We start from the raw sequence: 17234 nt of genomic DNA on the forward strand, positions 1-17234 counted from the left end.
AGTTATGCGAGATACATACACACATACATACGGACGTCACGAGAAAATTCGTTGTAATTAACTCGGGGGTCGTCAAAATGGATATTTCTGGTGTCTGTACGTTCCTAGGCATATATCCACGTGTGGTCGGGTCGAAAAACTCAACATTCATTCGTGGGTGAGAAAAATGGAAATTAAAGCCGATTTTTGACTGAAAATTTTTTCGCGAATGCAATACTTCCTTTTTTGTAAAAGGAAGTAAAAAAATATTTTAATCGGCGCGCTGATTCAATTTTATTTTTTGAGTAATCATCGAGCCATTCACTGATGCCATTAGCGCAGAGTGCAATATTTAATTCTCATTTTTACTCACATGTACTGGCAACGATATGATTGATAGGAAGCGTAGAGCGCAATATGTAATTCGCTTCTGAATTATCATAAGCTGGAAACGCGGTAGACAGCAAGCATCAGCATTCAGGGCGCCAGTGGCGTACGAGCCAAAGTTTATTCCTTGTGACGTCATAAAGACCACGCCTTGTTTGAAAAATCGGACATTTCAAAAAAATAGTTAAAAATTAAAAGTTTTGAAAATAAAAGATTTTCTTCAATCAATGTTTTTTTTTTCTCATTCTATCAACTTCAGTGACTAAAAGTAGTACTTTTGACTGATGGAAAGAACCCCATTTTAAAATAAGACGTTTTTTTTTTTCATCGGAAACAAAATAAGCAGCTTGTACAAAAAAGCTAACGAACAATAAATGACAAAAATGCAAGAAGAAAATAAATAACTGAAAAATTTGCAGTTTCTACCCTTTACCTGCCCACAGAATTCAGTTACGAAATTATTATTCCGTTTGGATCAGGTTTGAATGACTGAGTAGCGTAGAATATTCATTTTCTAAGAAGTATGCCTGCTTTTTGTTTTTAAGTTACTTCAACTTCAAAGCTTTAATATTAAAAGATATAATTCACGAAAATTTTACCTCCTATTATAGACTTAGAGTACCGCATTTAAATGCGTATCGAATGCAATCCACACCCCATAGCTTCCAGTCTTTGATATTTCAGAACAGGAATATCTGAAACTGGATTAATATTCTTAGATATTGTATAATGTGGTTGCTAGGTGACCATTTTTTTGTCTGCTCGCTTCGTTCTATTCACACGCATTAATGGGACGGTTCAACATGGCATAGAAAAATATTTGGTTTGTTATAGTTCTGATTCAGATGCTCTGAAAATGAATGTTTGTCTCCCTAGAGGCGAAGTGGACTCAAGTAAAATTTTCTGAAGACTGAAATTTTCAGAACTTATAAGGAAGCTCGACCCCCCCCCCCCCATAAAACTTGTTCAAATATGCATACAAAATCATTGAAATCATTTTTTTTAAAGAAATAAACGTTTTATTTATTTTTTCTTTTTTTAATATTTCAGTTTTAGAATGTGTTGTCAGCCCACAATTTTTGGATACGCCAACCCAAAATTTTCGGATAACTAACTACCCTGAACCTCCCATAAAGTCGTTTGTGTGTACAATTGAGGAGTTTACTTTCAAAACGGATTATATCCACTTTTGGAGAGAATTTTTTTTTTTTTTTTTTTTCAGAATGTTTAATATTAGACCTATCGACCCATGAATCTTTCTTCTCGAAGTGTTTTATATCTACTGTTAAAAATGCGTAAACATTGGTTTTACCACCTAAACGGTGTTTATCCATCCCTTTATTTCTCGCCAGGTCTTTTACAGCAAAGTGGAACTAATGCCTTATATCCCGGTAAACCACTCATTCACTTTCATAACAAAAGGTATATTCAAATTTTAATTTACCACCAAGGCCGTCGAGAAGCGGGGGAGGGGGGGGGTGCGGACTGGCCAGGTCGGCTAGTCGGGGATCCTCGACTGGGCCAACTGCTTAGGAGGGCCAACTTAAATAGTTGACCCTTTTTTTGTCAAACAAACTTTCCTAAAAAAATTACTTAAGATCTTGCCCTTCAAATTCAAGTGTGTAAAAAAACGGGGAAAGTTCTATAGAACTGAGATTGATGCTGTACATGAGTGGTGTTCAACCTTTTTTTCTTTTTACCTCGGGCCATACCACATATTAAGAGGGATATCACGGCCAGAACAAATATAAAACTTTTTTTTTCTGAATAAAATGGGAAGACAAGGAAACTGAAAGACAATTACAAACAAAAATTTGCTTCCATTATTACTGCATGCTTTTTTTATTAATAAGAACTTTGAATCTATTTTTTAGAAACCAATTTAGACTACTTGGCTTCCAATTTTGAAACTATCATTCATAAGACCGAATGAAGATGATTATTAGGTTTGAAATGCTACAAAATATATTTTGAATTTCATAACATTGAACACAACAACGGGCCACATAGATCAGCTTCGCGGGCCCCATGTTTTCCGCAAGTCATAGGTTGGGCACCACTGCTGTACATGATATTTCAGTCGTAGACCAGCTATCTTTATGCATCCATTCCAGGGGAAGTAAATTTAAGGTTTTTTAAAAGGCTAATAGCCGAAGACAACAAAAGCACTTGGGATTAGGGAACAACTTTTGAGAGAAATCGAAAATTTGCTCTCTGCACCGCAGCCTCGAAAATTGTTGACTGTCCAATTTAGAATTGGGACAACAAATATGAGAGGACAATATCTTGGATTGCTGGCCCAATTGGAAAAAGACAACTGTAACATTCACTATGTACTCAGCTGGTTGAGACAGATTCAACGAAATGCTGTAAGTTGGCAAGAGATTTCCTTGGTCTATTGTAAATTATTATCGCTATACGAATTCTTTCATCTCAGAATCGCATACGGGTAAGTAAGTCTAGACTCCGATAAACCAAATCTAAAATACGACAAAATTTCGACCCAGAAGGGAGAGCTCTTAAATCTCTCATCACCCCCCCCCCCCCCACAACTTTTAAAACCAGTGTCGAAAAATTTCCTAAGAAAACTTCAGAATCCTCCCCCTTACGTCACCAAAAACATAGCGTAGAAGTTCGTTTTTAGTCCTTCAATTTTGAAAAATTTCCTAGGGAGAGTGCACGTACTTAAGACTGAGTTTTCAACATACACACACTCGTAACGTTTCACTATGCAGCCAAAAATTGCATTTTTAAATCTTTAATAACAAATGAGCTCTGGTGATATCCTGGCACTTCTACGTCCTCAAACCCAGCAAAAATAAGGCTTTCAATCTCAAAAAAGCACCCCTAAACCCTCTAATACAGTAAAAGATTTGAAATTGACTTAAATTCAAGAATGATTTTATGATTAAAGTTTCGAGAAGCCCGAACCTCGCACCTTTTATTTCTCCTATCGTTTCAAAACGAAGCCTCAAGTCCCGTTTTTATAACGTCAAACTCGAAAAACTTCGGAGAAGAGTCTCCTGACCCTACTCTTGGTAACGTTAAGGCTTTCTCCTTAAGTACCAACAATAGTCAACAATTGAGGGCTTTGATGCAAGAACAAGAAAAGTCGAAATTTTTAATTTATTTTTTTCTTTTTTAAATTCATTTTTGCGTGTTTGAAATATAGATGTTCCGACTGGTGCAATAACGGGACACAAATGTAAGATCAGACCTCTGATTTGTAGTAAATAATATGGGAAAGATAATCAAGTTCCTATTGGAAATTGATATGTTATGCCCTTCCTTTAAAGTCAATAAAGATAGCTCAAAATTTCACTTATGGGTTATTCCATACGAAAATAGCAAAATTCACAAAAAAGTGGTGGCTGCATGGTAACAGATTTTTATGAAATTCGGTATACAGGTTCCTTTTATGCCTACATAAAAATATCTAAAATATTATGGTTAAATATTTTTTATTTTAATAGTTACATGGCGACTGAAAATTGGTCAAATTGAACGCAACACTCTCATAAATGCGAAATGTTGCATTTTTGAAGGCTTGTACTTTATTAACTACTTAATCAAAACACAAAAGTTATATATAGTTGTAATCTATAGAGTAGGGCAATTCATCTGATATGAGTAAAATTTTCAAGATTATTATAGTTAACTTTCAACCGTGTTTTAAAACCTGAAAATATTTCAGTTTTCTCATAATTAAGCATTATATTTTTTAATCTCAAGTTTTAAGGAATGTATTATTTTTGCTGAAATTGAGACCCAATAACATGCTAAGTGTCACAAAAGGAATACCTTACTTTTGAAGTTGTATTTTAACTCTTTTTGTCTTCAAAATCAGTTTTAAACTTAGTGACATTTTGTAAAATGGCGATTTTCCCCTTCACATAGGCCCAAAAATTTAAATGAGGGAAACTTTCAGCAACTTTCAAATTTTGCAGGAATATAGAACAGTATTTCTACTACGTACTTGAAGAAATTCGAAATTTGTGTTTGATTTCCAAGCTTTAAAAAATAAAAAAATAAAAATAAAAAAAATCAGAACATTTTTTTTTTTTTAATGTTTTATGTGAAATTACGAAAATTCAAAGCACTGGATAAATAACTAAAAGATGCAAAAGCAAGTATATCCAACATTCATTTCAATTTTTTGAAAAATTGTAACGGCATAGTGTGAAATTTATAAAACAATTAGTGGATAAAATTTATATCTTAAGCAATAATAATAATTTCAATAAATGCATTAAAAGATTTCTTTTTTTTCTCTATACAAAAGTCCTTTCGATCTAACTAAAAGTTTGTGGCCCAATTTTTGTAGGAAAATCCAGTTAAAAACATTAATAGTACTTTCATTAATATGTTTCAAGAAGCTCTAGGCATCATCTTTAATAGGTCATGTGTACTACATAGTAACGGTCCATGTGAGTTCACTAACTTAATAAAAAAATCACTTATCTGAAAAGATATCGATGGATAAAATCAATGTGTAGAAAAACATTACCCAGCCACTAATAGTTGCTACATATATGTAACAAACAAATGAAATTATTGATGTTGAATTTAGCCTGACCTCTAAACTCTCTCTTCAAACATATGCTCCTTTCACTGATGATCGAGATAAATCTGAGATGAGGAATTTATGTGTTCAATCCTTATATATTATTTCTGTAGCCTGTTTTTGGTTTCTACGCGAGATTTTCCTCAATCCTTGATCGATTTCTTTGATTTACACCATATTTTAAAGCTTATCGTGCAAGCTACTGACGAAAAATAGACCCACGGTCTAAAAAATGTTTTTTCTGTCAAAAAAACCTGTTTTAAGGATCAAGAATGAGGTTTTCGGTTAAATTCATAACTTTAACTTGCACCGTAATCGGCAGAGCTGAATAGCTCGATCGGCAGAGCATTCGACTGGCAATCAGGAGAATGCGTGTTCGGGCCCACGTTCGGACAATCTGCATCAACAAAAAAAAAGAATTAGAAATATCGCGCATTACATGACCCCTTAATAACAATGAATAACAAATATGAGGGAATAGATAAGATGGAAACGCTCCTTGCTGTTATGGAAACTTGATGCAACATGGAGTTAAATTGATCCAAAATTGGTAAGCTTTTTTTTTTCGTTTTTGAAGTTTTGACTCCGGTAAGAAAATTAAAGCATAATGTAAGCGAAAATATAAGTATCAGGTTTAAGATTTCAGACTACAATGGAATTGTTTTTTGGGCAGAAAAAAATAATAAATTTTGTATTGAAATATAGATTCTTATGAGTTTTTGACTCTTTGTACAAATAAAAAAATTACTACTTCAATTTAAAATATATATATTTTCTTCTTTTTGCAAAAAACGAGTAGCCTATTACATTTTTACTACATTCGGAAAGCTACGCTTAAAAAAGAACTTAGTTCAAATTATTTTGTATTTTAATCGTGCTGTTAAGTGATGAACACGTGCTGCCATCTAAGCCATAAATGTTCAAGCAGCCTGCGATAACAAATTGTAAAAATTTTCAAAAATTAAAACACTTCTCTTCAATATCTTATCTTATATATTATTTCAGTAGATTAATTTTCTGTCAGTATGCAAGATCTTTCTTATCTCTTGAAGAAATTCCCCCCTCATTTAAAAACTTATATGACGGATAATAATAGCCGAAAAATAGACTTACGGTCTAAAAATCAAGTTTTCGGAAACGCCCCTTGCTGTTGCAAAACCTTGATGCAGCCTGTAGTTCTTATGCAATTTTTTTTAAAGCAAAGTTCGAATACAATTTTCCAATTGTTTGCGTTCTTTTTGGCAAGGAAAAAAAATTAAAATTAACCTGTGTATGTGGTTTTTTTTAAAATAAAGTTTGAAAGCACTGAACTTAATTGTTCTGTTAAATTAATAAGTTTTTTCGGTAGAGCGTTCAGCTATAAACTATCTGAACTTCGGGCAAGATCGGGCTGTCCGATATAATAGCAAATTTACATTAATATTACGCATATCATGTACTCATAAAATACGATAGATAACACACATAATAAAATAAATGCAGTGGGAATGCTACTTGGTGTTTCGACTCCTTTATGCAGGCTACAGTTATCATTCAGATAAGTTCACTGTTAATCGAAGGGGGTTCTTCCTCTTTTTTAAAGCTTTGACTTCGTCCAAACCAGAAACGACTAAGCATAATGTAAGGATAAAAAAAAGTATTAGATTTACCTCAAGGGAATCCTTTTTGTGCAGAAAACCATTTTCATTGTATGCTGAAATGTAGATTTTTCTAATAGCAGTGTTTGAACTTTTGTACAAATGAAAAAAATACTACGCCAAATTGAAACTACGAGTTTCACCCAGTAAACATTTAATTATTTATTCGAATACAATATAAAACATTAAAATTATTATCAACTTCATTAGTAAGAAATCATTTTCTACTCCTCTGCTTTCAGCTGAAAAAAAAATACATTTTGTCTACACTCAAAAAATTACCCTTAAAAAACGGACTCGGTTCAACTGGTTTTAGTTATGAATTTTAAGTGTTCGATTAAAATGGAAACATGTGCGGGCATTTAAACCGGAGCGGTTAAAGCAGCCTGCAATGGGAAATAGTTCAATATTCAAAAATAAAAACAGTTATTTTCAATCTGATATATTACTTCTCCAGAATGTTTGTTTCAATCGCTATGTGAGATCTCCCTCATTCTTTAATCAAATTCCATGCTTTACGAATAATTTTAAATCGTATCATTCTGGCTAATGACAAAACATAGATGAATGATCTTATTTTTTTTTTCGGCAAAAAGTTTTTTTGCTGCTTTTTACTACGCATTCTTTCAATGAATAGCATTCGGAAAGGAAGGCGCAATTGCTAGGTTTGTTGGAGTGTCGTGTTGTTAAACATAATGGCGCCAGTTCGAATGCGTGCCAATAAATACCTTTTTAATGTTTCTTTTTTTTTCCATCAGATGCTCGCATGGGCAGGACTGTATTTGCCACAACCAGTTTTTTCACATGCAAAATTACTGCTTTTTCACGAGTCACTCAGCCACACTTTTAATGATATTTATGTTTGCATTGAAAATACGTACAACCAAAAAGTGAGCAATGATCAAATTATCTGAACTTTGTATTTAACCAGGTTTTGTTACCGATGTCTTCAAATAACATGCCCTCTCTTACGCTTACTTTTTTCCGTTTAAAAATTTCAAAGAAAGAACATTATGAAGAAGAATCAAAAAAAGTAAAGAGCGAAATGCCTTATGAAACGATTCGAAGCACTGTGTGGAGTTCCGCACGGGTCGACTAGTTGTTAATTGAGTTGAAATGATGATGATTTCATATCTCCAAGACAGCTATGGGTACTTCAACAAATTGTTATTGAGCATAACTTTCAAGATTCATAAGTTTTATTCATAAGACAAAAAAAAAAAAAAAAAACTATTTGTGATTGTAGCAGGCAGAAGGAGAAAATATCTTGCAGTTATAAGTGGATTATTGTATGTCGCATGTATACTTGTTCTGACGGATAATAGTTTGAGTTTTATCAATATGCTATAATATACATTTTTGCTATTGATAGTAGAAAGAAAAGTGATCTGCTTTCCATTGAAAAGTAGATTCATTGTGTGGCAAATGTTGTTTAACTGGAAATTTTTATTCTGGACAGAAAAGCTATAACTAAACTAGACGAGTTTCTCTACCAAAGGAATCCTTTTATTTCAAAGAACGTCGCAGCAGGACGGTTAAATAAATGGATGTATTTTGTCAAATATACTTATTCATGGATAAAACAAATTTCCACAAACTCATAGCCCAAACTCAAATGCTATTGAGAATTAGACAAGATGGTCCTCTTTCTTAATCTTTAAACTCAGTATGTTCTTTTAGTCTTGCAGAAATAAATAACTCTTAAGTTTTCAAGAAACTTTCGAGTTATTTTTTCCTACACCACGGGTCGAGAGGAAAATTCAACTTTCAGTGCTACAATCTATATATATAATTCTCTTACGTGCCGGCAAATGAAGGGGTGAATTTCTAAACCTCTGTTGGCAACACTTCGCCGATAAATCATGTAAACAAACTTCTACGTTGTTTTGAAATCTTGAATCACAGAATACTCAACGAACTTTTTTTTTTTTTGAGATGAGTTTGAGTCGGGCTGTGGCCCATTTCAACCTTAATCAGCAAAGAAAAGCTCAAAGAAGGCAGGAAACCGTTCTTGAATCCAATTTAAGACGAGCCATTTCCAGAGTTGTATTCTCTGATTCGCTGCCGATAATTTTTAGCGGCTGGGGAATTTTCAGTCAGCAGTTCCTTCAACAGATCAGGTGCGTCACACAATGCCGGTAACCGCACCTTTCCGTCATGGCAACATTTAGTATATTTATTTGCAGTATTACGCTCTTTCTGCCAATAAAGAGCACCACAAAATTCGCATTCTTCACACATTGCTCCACAATCATGTTCATCGGCAATGTTGTTTTGAACGCGTAGGCGCTTTGAGCGTCGTCTATTCTCTGCTTCAGTACGACAGTTCAGTTCAAAATGAATAACCGAGAAAGAATTTACTTTATTCCTTTTATTCTCAGCTGAAAGGTTTCGCCAAATTTGTTTAGGGTTATAGTAGTTTTAGTATTGTGCAAGCAAAGTAGCCTTGGCGAGTTTTCGCGTTTTTAGTTAAACCATTTTTTGTTCGTGACGTGGCAAGGATTCAGAATAACAACTCTGAGCCTGTTTTTAGTCATGGCCAGCTCTATGTGGCATTATCAAGAACAAGATCTTTTGAAGCAGTGTCAGTTGTGGCTCCCAAACGGGACATTTTTAATTGTGTATATGAGGAAGTTTTCTCAGATTAGAATATATAAGAGTGTAAATATGTAAATATATATAAGAGTGTAAATAATGTAAATACATCCCTCGGGGGAGCCTGTAACCCCTAGAGGGCGCGTCCCCAGGTGGCGGATAGGGGAATGCCTTCATTGGTTTTCCAATGGGTGGTAGAAGGGAAATAAAATACCTTCCGCGGACCAACAGGTAGAAGTGCAATCTCTCCAAAGCAATGACAGACACTTTTGTATCTATAATGGTAAAGTTGTGCACATTGCCAAGGCAGTCATCTTACATACAGCAAAGTTAAACTGTCGAAAATCTGGCTAAAGCAGACAAATTAACATTATGAACGTAATTTTCATATTGGTTAAATGGATGGTGACCTAAATGCAATTACCAACTTTAATTTTTACGGAAAATTTTAGCTAGGCTAATGTATTGGCATACAGCGAGCGAGCGAAGCGAGCATGGATCGCGAAGCGATCCACAGGGAACTGCGTAAGCAGTTCCGGGGGTTGGCGAGCGATAGCGAGCAGGGGGCGATAGCCCCCTAGTTATATTTAATTACGCATACTGAACTATTATAAACTTCACAATAATTAAGGAAACATTTCAGCAAGTACTTCATAAACATTCATTGAGAAAATGAAACATGAAAGAAATGGTTAAGTCTTTCTATACTTACAATAAATAGCCGTAACTAATTTAAATTTACCTTAGTTCAAGTTACTCCAGTAACAAAAATATGCTGATTCCAATGATTAAAATTTAGTATTATCTAAAAGACACTTCAATATGTTACATAAAAAAAAGTAAATTAAGGGCATTTCTTCATGTTCAAACAAGCATCTGAAATAGAGAAAGAAATGAAAACTTCGGAAATTTTTGATTTTTAAAGTACGATTTCATTATCAAGGAATTCAAACACAATAACTAAATTAGAGCAGACAGTTATAATTTTTCAATCCGAATCCTTTTTGCTGTTATTTTTTGCATTAAAAGAGCTAAAAGAGTGATTTGAAATCTGAAGTAAATTGGCAAGTTTTCAATCTTCGTTAGTATCTCAGATTCAAAAAAGCCTCCGAATAAATTTTACTTTCCTAATGGAGATTTGTTATATAATGCGGAAATATTTATTTTTTAAGTACGCATTTATAACCTACGGAGTTATTGAGTCACAAACTGGCTGCCATGAACTCTGAAAATTTAGGCTTAGTGTAAGCATCAATTTCTAATTTAAATAACAAAGCAACAAACAGTTTTTAAACTTCCATACTTTGCATTCCCTCATTCTTACTTATTAGACAAGTCATCACTTTCTTTCTCATTAATTCATTTTTGCTGAATGTTTGTCATTTTTATGAAATTGCACGGTTTCTCCCGATCGATAAAATTCGCCAACTTTTCCCTGATGTCCTGATTCTGTCGCCACCTTGCTTATGGATAAAATGTTTTATAAGATCAAGTTTTCATGTACAGCTCAATCAGAACTATGTAGTACAACAAGGGATGTAAAATACCCAGGTATTTATTTTTGAGGGTAAATACTCAAAATGGGTATCTATTTTCTGTGAACTAACTCAATTCACACAAAATACCCACATTTATGTACAGTAGACCCTCATTTTACGCGGGTTTATTTTCTGCAGCTTCGATTATACCCGGTTTAAGATTTGCCACCTTTATCCAAACTCCTAAAGATTGCAGATTACGCGTAGAGATCATAAGATACAATATGATTTCTTAACATAATTAACAGCAGGAAGTCATAGTTCGAAAACATTATACTTTATTAATTTAAATATTTTTGTTCTACACATATTGCTTACAACAGCAACAACACTACAGTTTATTGATTAATTTAAATATATATATATTTACAATATGGTATTAAAAATAATTTTGCATATTGTAAAGATAACATTTTAATTAGATATTAATATTTGAAATTCTACAATTATTAAGCTGTTTACTTCTATACTGTTTTATTTAAAAATATAATTTAAGACATTTTTAAAACGGTTAAATTTTTTTAGCACAGCACTTTCTTCCTGCGTGCATAACATTTAGACCAGCCCTTAAGAAACAAACCCACATTTTTCTATAAAAAATTGTTTAAGAAACAACTATATTTATGATGAATAATGTTACAAATGGATTACAAAACCCAATTATCAAAAGAAGTTTCTTATAATACAGTTACTTCAAGAAGGAAGACAATGAAGATTTATGTTCACAAGTTTTACCAATAAAAAAAACGTTCCAATAAAAAAGCCAAATATACCAATTAAAAATTTTACCAATAAAAAAGCTTGTTCGTTAAAAAGAAATTACAAGAAACAGAAAGAAATTTATCTGCCTTTTGAAACTTTGCCTGTTTATTAAATTGTGAATAGAAGTTCTAAAGTAGAAAAAGATCCTTAAGACAACACTAAAAAAATCTGCAGACATGAAAAAACCTGAAAGATAACTTTGCTGAATATTACATATAAAATCATTTTTAGAAACAGCGTAGATCCGACTATCTAAAGGTTATAGTTGGTAGGAACAAATTTATATTTCTTTTTTGCTAATTTGCTTTATTATTGTGAAAAAGGCGATATTATTCTAAAGTTTGCAAATGAATTCTAAAAAAAACACTTTAAACAAAATTTAAAGAAACTGCAGTGAAAATATTTAAGTATGCAAAACTTATATAGTACAGAACTTGAAGCATCAAACAAAAGTTATTCAAATAAGTTTTTTTTATGGATGGTTTCATGCTGAAAGTCTGAAATTTTTATTGAAAATTCCTTTCAAACAGCCTGCTCAGGTGAATCAATTTTAGTTGAAAAAAACTAGGTATCACAGCAAATTTTTTATTCAACTTATCCAACTTGTATCTTCGACCTAATTTGTTCTTTATTTCTAATAATTAATCTCCAAAACATTGAGCAGTGTCCCCCCCCCCCCTTAACACTGAACTATATTTTAAATCAAAATTAGGATTACTTTTGATTAATATGTCAGTGCCGCAAAAAATGCAAAGAAGTAGAAAATCAACTTCTATACAATCAGTCTTATATTGCATTTGCATATTACCCACACTTCTGTACAAAAAGGGAAAAAAAGGTTTCTGTTTTCACATGTCAAAAATGTTTCCAATCTTAACGCAAAAGTTCATCAACACATCATTATGCACATATTTTGTTAAAACGTCAAAACACTACAAAGAACTTTCTAAAACTAAAGTAAAAGCAGTCACTATGCTGTTTTGAAAGACTTATAAATTCTAAATGCACAAAATGCCATTGCGAGTAACGTTATGGCAGTATGTAGAACAATCCTCCTAGTGTCATCTTTCCTGACCAGCACCACGGGAGATGTGGAAGGAATTGTATGGAGTGGTAATTTTTCTAAATTCCTAGGATCCGCTTCAACTTGATATTTACAACATGGATCGCTTTGCCAAGAGACGGCATATAAGCCTGTGCAGAAAAAGCTAATACCATTCAGAGGAAAACTAATATACATCTTATCGGGCCATACGATGCTCGAGAGTATTGAACCAAATCCTGATAGGACGGCTGTTTTATGGAGGCAGTTCCCTACCGATATCCATCTGGCTGTCTCTTCTCCGAGTTTAGTTGGTTCAATCACTATGCAAGCACACTTGGCTTCCAAAGCTTTCTCCAACTCATTTTCAAAGACTTCATGAGCATTTTCTCCATCATAAATTTCTCTGATGATGGCTAGATTCATACTAGTCAAGATGTCTCTGAAATAAATAAGATTAATTAGAATAGAACCCAGCTTATATTGATCATAGGAGGCAAACATAAAAAAGTACACAAAGTTAGAACTGTTTAAAAAAAAAGTGGTTTGAGATTGCACCATGAAAGGTTTAAATGGGTTTAATTAAGAAAGACATAAGAATGAATAATTGTTTTAAAAAAATCTTTGGTCAAAGAAAAATAATACAAATTTGTTACCTTAACTGAGAATAGTAAAAGTGACTGCATTTTATACAAGATACCTGGCCAAATCATGTTTATTATCCTGATTGTCAAAATGAAAAACTTCAGATAAATAGTTATCGGAAGTTTATTTGAAGATAATGAACATAGTAACTTTGCATGCACTAATTAATTGGCAAAAATCTATCACAATCTACCAGTTTATCGATTATTTATAATCAACTATTTTTTACTTATTATTGGGTAAATGTTTTCTTAAATTAAATTACTTTGAGCAGAGCTGGTAAAAAACTAGTTTTTTTTGGTTTAAACCAAACGCTTTTTGTAAGAAAAACAATTTTATTTTAGGAAAATAATAAAGTAATTTGTAGTAAGTTCCTGTCCTAAGCCAGGGCTAATGCAGAAATACTTTAAATACCCCGCCAGCTCAGTTATTCCATCTGAGGACTGCAACTTCGTGCTTTTTAACACTCATCAGCCCAGAATGGGAATTATCTGAGCTGGAGCTGAAAACCTTTTAAGGGAGCGAAGAGAAGCCCAATACTATGCTTTGCCATCAATCTTTGAGTTGAACTACATCATTAATGCTGTCACTTATCTGGTGTGCTAATTCTACATTAGCTACCAGTTTGATGGGCTCTCTTAAGAGGTTTTCGCCTCCAGCTCAGATAATTCCTATTCCTACCCAATTTTTTCGTAATTAAATAATTAAGAGTAAAATCTTATAATTTCATTTCCTCATACATAGAGATTTCTATAGGAAAATATTGTTTGAAAATCTTTAAATGGCTAATTTCATATACTAACAGCAGGATATAGGAATAATTCGTATTTTGATATCGTAATTATATGGTAAAATAAATTTTTTGCCCCATTATAAGTAGCATTTAGTTCTTTGAAAAGTTTTTATGTTGACATTTCAAAAGCTGTTATCCTAAAAACAATATTTTGTTCCATGATTACATATTTCCTGGGGGGGATTTTCAATCATTTTATCTTTACTATATGAAACTAAATTTAAAACATAAAAATAAGAAAGAACAGTCTGAAGCAAAAATGAGTCTTCTTTGTGACAAAAAATTTAATTTATAAAAACAACATAATTTAATTTGGATTAAAAGTAAGATTAAGATAAAAATTACTATGAGTAAAACTAAAGTTTTACAAAATTATAATAATTAATAAACATCTATGTATCTTTTCAATAGTTTCCTGCTTTCCAGAATGAGACAAATAATGGAAAAAAGGGGAATAAAAGAGGTTTGACCATCAACAAATACCCGTGATACTTTACAAATATGCTGTAAAGGGTAGCATAGAGCTATGAACGTACACTTTATATTATTTAATGATAACAGAAAAAAAATGTAATCTACTTTCATGCTATGGAATAATGAATGTAATAACAACTCCCATTTCAACCTAATGTACATTATGGCTGTAAATATATCGAAATCTTATTAGATAAAACCTGATACTTTATCAGAAATATTAAATCCTTTCAATACTTCATTATTTTTTTTGAGCAATCACATTGCTTATTCTTCTCACTTGACAGTTTTGATTCCTATGATTTTATTTTCCCCTGCCTCCCTCTGCAGCACCACCGTCGACCGACTTCACGATGCTGCTCCTCAAGCGAAAACAGTCTCCAGGTTGCGTCCATATCCTACACACACACGCCTACACAAACGCACACAGTCATGCCTGCACACAGACACATACACACACATGTGATCGCAAAAAACATAATTTGAATTCAAGATGTCAAAATTCAAATTAATCTTTTTTTGAGCAATCATGATTGCTTATTTTTTTTTTTTTTTTTGAGCAATCACGATTGCTTATTGCTCTCACATGACAGTTTTGAATTCCTACGATTCCCCCCCCCTCCCCCCCACTGCAGCATAACCGTCAGCTGGCCAAGTCACGATGCTGCTCCTCTAGCAAAAACCATCTCCACGTTGGTTGCGTCACTTACTTGCCTGCACTTACACATACACACAACTACCCACACACAAACATACCCCTCCCCCCCCACAAACACACAGCTACCCACACACACAAACACACATGCCTACATACACATGTCCCCGACACACAAACATACTCCCCCACACACAAACAGACCCCCCCCCCCCCCCCACCACAAACACTCCCGCCTACATACACACACACTCGTGATTACGAAAACATAATTTGAATTCAAGACGTTAAAGTTCAAATTAATTTTTTTTTTTTTTTTTTTGAAAGTTTAATTGATCATATCAGAATTAAAAAAAAGACGTATGCTTATATCACCGAATATACGAACACAGCAGCAATACTACTTGAGAAAAAAATAAATGAACGCATCGAAAACCAAAGCGCGTAACGGCGGTCTGAACATAAATACTTCCCAAACACGAATAATATATTACTACCTTTTAAGCTTACAAATTAACACATTTAAAAGTGAAATATTTTTATTTTTAATTAACGTCTAGCAAATGTAACCACCAGCAACTGCAGAAAGGATGAATACATTTAAGCAACATTTAAAACAAATAGCGAGTTTTAAACAAATAATTTAGAAGAAAAATGCTTCACTTCAAATGAAACACTGTACTACCTATCTGAGGCATCATAATCTTCCATTTTAAGAGATATAAGGTTAACAAAATTAGTTTTCACTACCTATAATAATCGTTTGTCAACAAAAAAGCACGTAATAGAAATCGGAAACGAAGGGAGCGAATTTATTGGTTAAAAATCGTTATAAGATGTTGCCACATTCGGGTTTCATTCATCAAAATTTTAATAAGAGTTCTCTTTTGCGATAGGAAGTGTCTGCTACTCCTCGATTTTTCTAGCAACCTTTGAAGTAACTTGGCGTGGTTTCAGACGTTCTCGATATTTGGCGATCACGTTCGTGTTGTTTTTTAGCAGCAACTGCTGCGCCTCGTGCACTCGTGCTTTTCCCAGCATTCTTTCCCATATGGATAGTATTTTAATCAGGGTTGGGTTTTGGACTGTCCAAAACTGGTTTAGGACAGGACAGGTGGTTTTTACCGTCCAAAACTGTCTAAAACTGTCCAAAAGTGTCCGAAACTGTCTTAAACTGCCCAAAACTAAAGGGGTGTAATATAATCAATTTGTTTTGATGCAATATTCGTAATACATAGATATAGATATTAATGAAGTTTAATTAATGAGTATTCAATAATATTTTTCTCCAAATGTTCATTTAAAAAATATTTTACTTAAAAAAATGCCAGTAACTAGTACATAAAAACTTCCTTATGTAACAGTTAGTAGAGTTATGAAAAGAAATACACAACACTACCAAGACAACTAATTTCAGTTCCATTTATTTATAACTCAAAGGAATGCTATTAAATGTGCAATAAATATTGAGGTGAAAAAAAAAGTTTAATTTTTTTAATGGATTTTGCAATTAATTTTTATGTAATGTTTTAATAAAAATTACTTTTAAATTTGGTTACTATTATCAAAAAAATAATAAATAAAAAATAACATAGACTCATGCATACAAATTGAAATCAAGAATTCAACTTCTATGTAACTAGATTAAAATCAGCTGCACAAATAAGTTGAATGTTCTTTTTGAATAAATGTTCAATCTAAAGCATTACTTTAATACATTTTATTCTGTTTTTAATGTTTTTTCACAAAATACAATTTTTCTAAAAACATAGTTTTGGACACTTTTAGACAGTTTTGGACACAAGGGTTTTGGACAGGACGGTAAAAACCAGGGTTTTTACCGTGGTTTTTACCGTAGTGTCCAAAACCTTGCCAACCCTGATTTTAATGATCTAATTATTGTAATTATGGAGAAATGATTTTTGAAGTAGGGGCGAAGTTTTCTTCATTTGAACAAATTAAAATACACCAATGTTTTTGGCGGGCGAGAGTGCCAAAAAAAGGAAAGAAGACAAAAATGAAAGGAAATCCAAGTGAGTATAAGTTTTGTGTGTTGACCAGTACACCGAACTGACATGTAAGAAATTTAATCTAATTTTCTTACAAGTTGCTTCCTCTTTAAAAAATAATACTACGTTGCATATATTAGCTGTTTTATAAGGT

At 32.9% G+C, this 17234-nt stretch overlaps 1 protein-coding gene across 1 annotated transcript; it reads right to left on the reverse strand.

Annotated features, from left to right (window-relative positions):
* Positions 1–10999: 10999 nt before the first annotated feature.
* On the reverse strand, positions 11000–15876 carry LOC129220041 (transmembrane protein 11, mitochondrial-like). Its single transcript, XM_054854374.1, has 2 exons — positions 15757–15876; positions 11000–12946 (listed from the first exon to the last, which is right to left on the reverse strand). Exons 1-2 carry the CDS (start codon positions 15780–15782, stop codon positions 12433–12435), a joined length of 540 nt encoding a protein of 179 aa, XP_054710349.1. The 5' UTR covers positions 15783–15876; the 3' UTR covers positions 11000–12432.
* Between the last annotated feature and the right edge of the window lie 1358 nt (positions 15877–17234).

Source organism: Uloborus diversus, chromosome 4 (assembly GCF_026930045.1).
Source record: "Uloborus diversus isolate 005 chromosome 4, Udiv.v.3.1, whole genome shotgun sequence".
NCBI lineage: Eukaryota > Metazoa > Arthropoda > Arachnida > Araneae > Uloboridae > Uloborus > Uloborus diversus.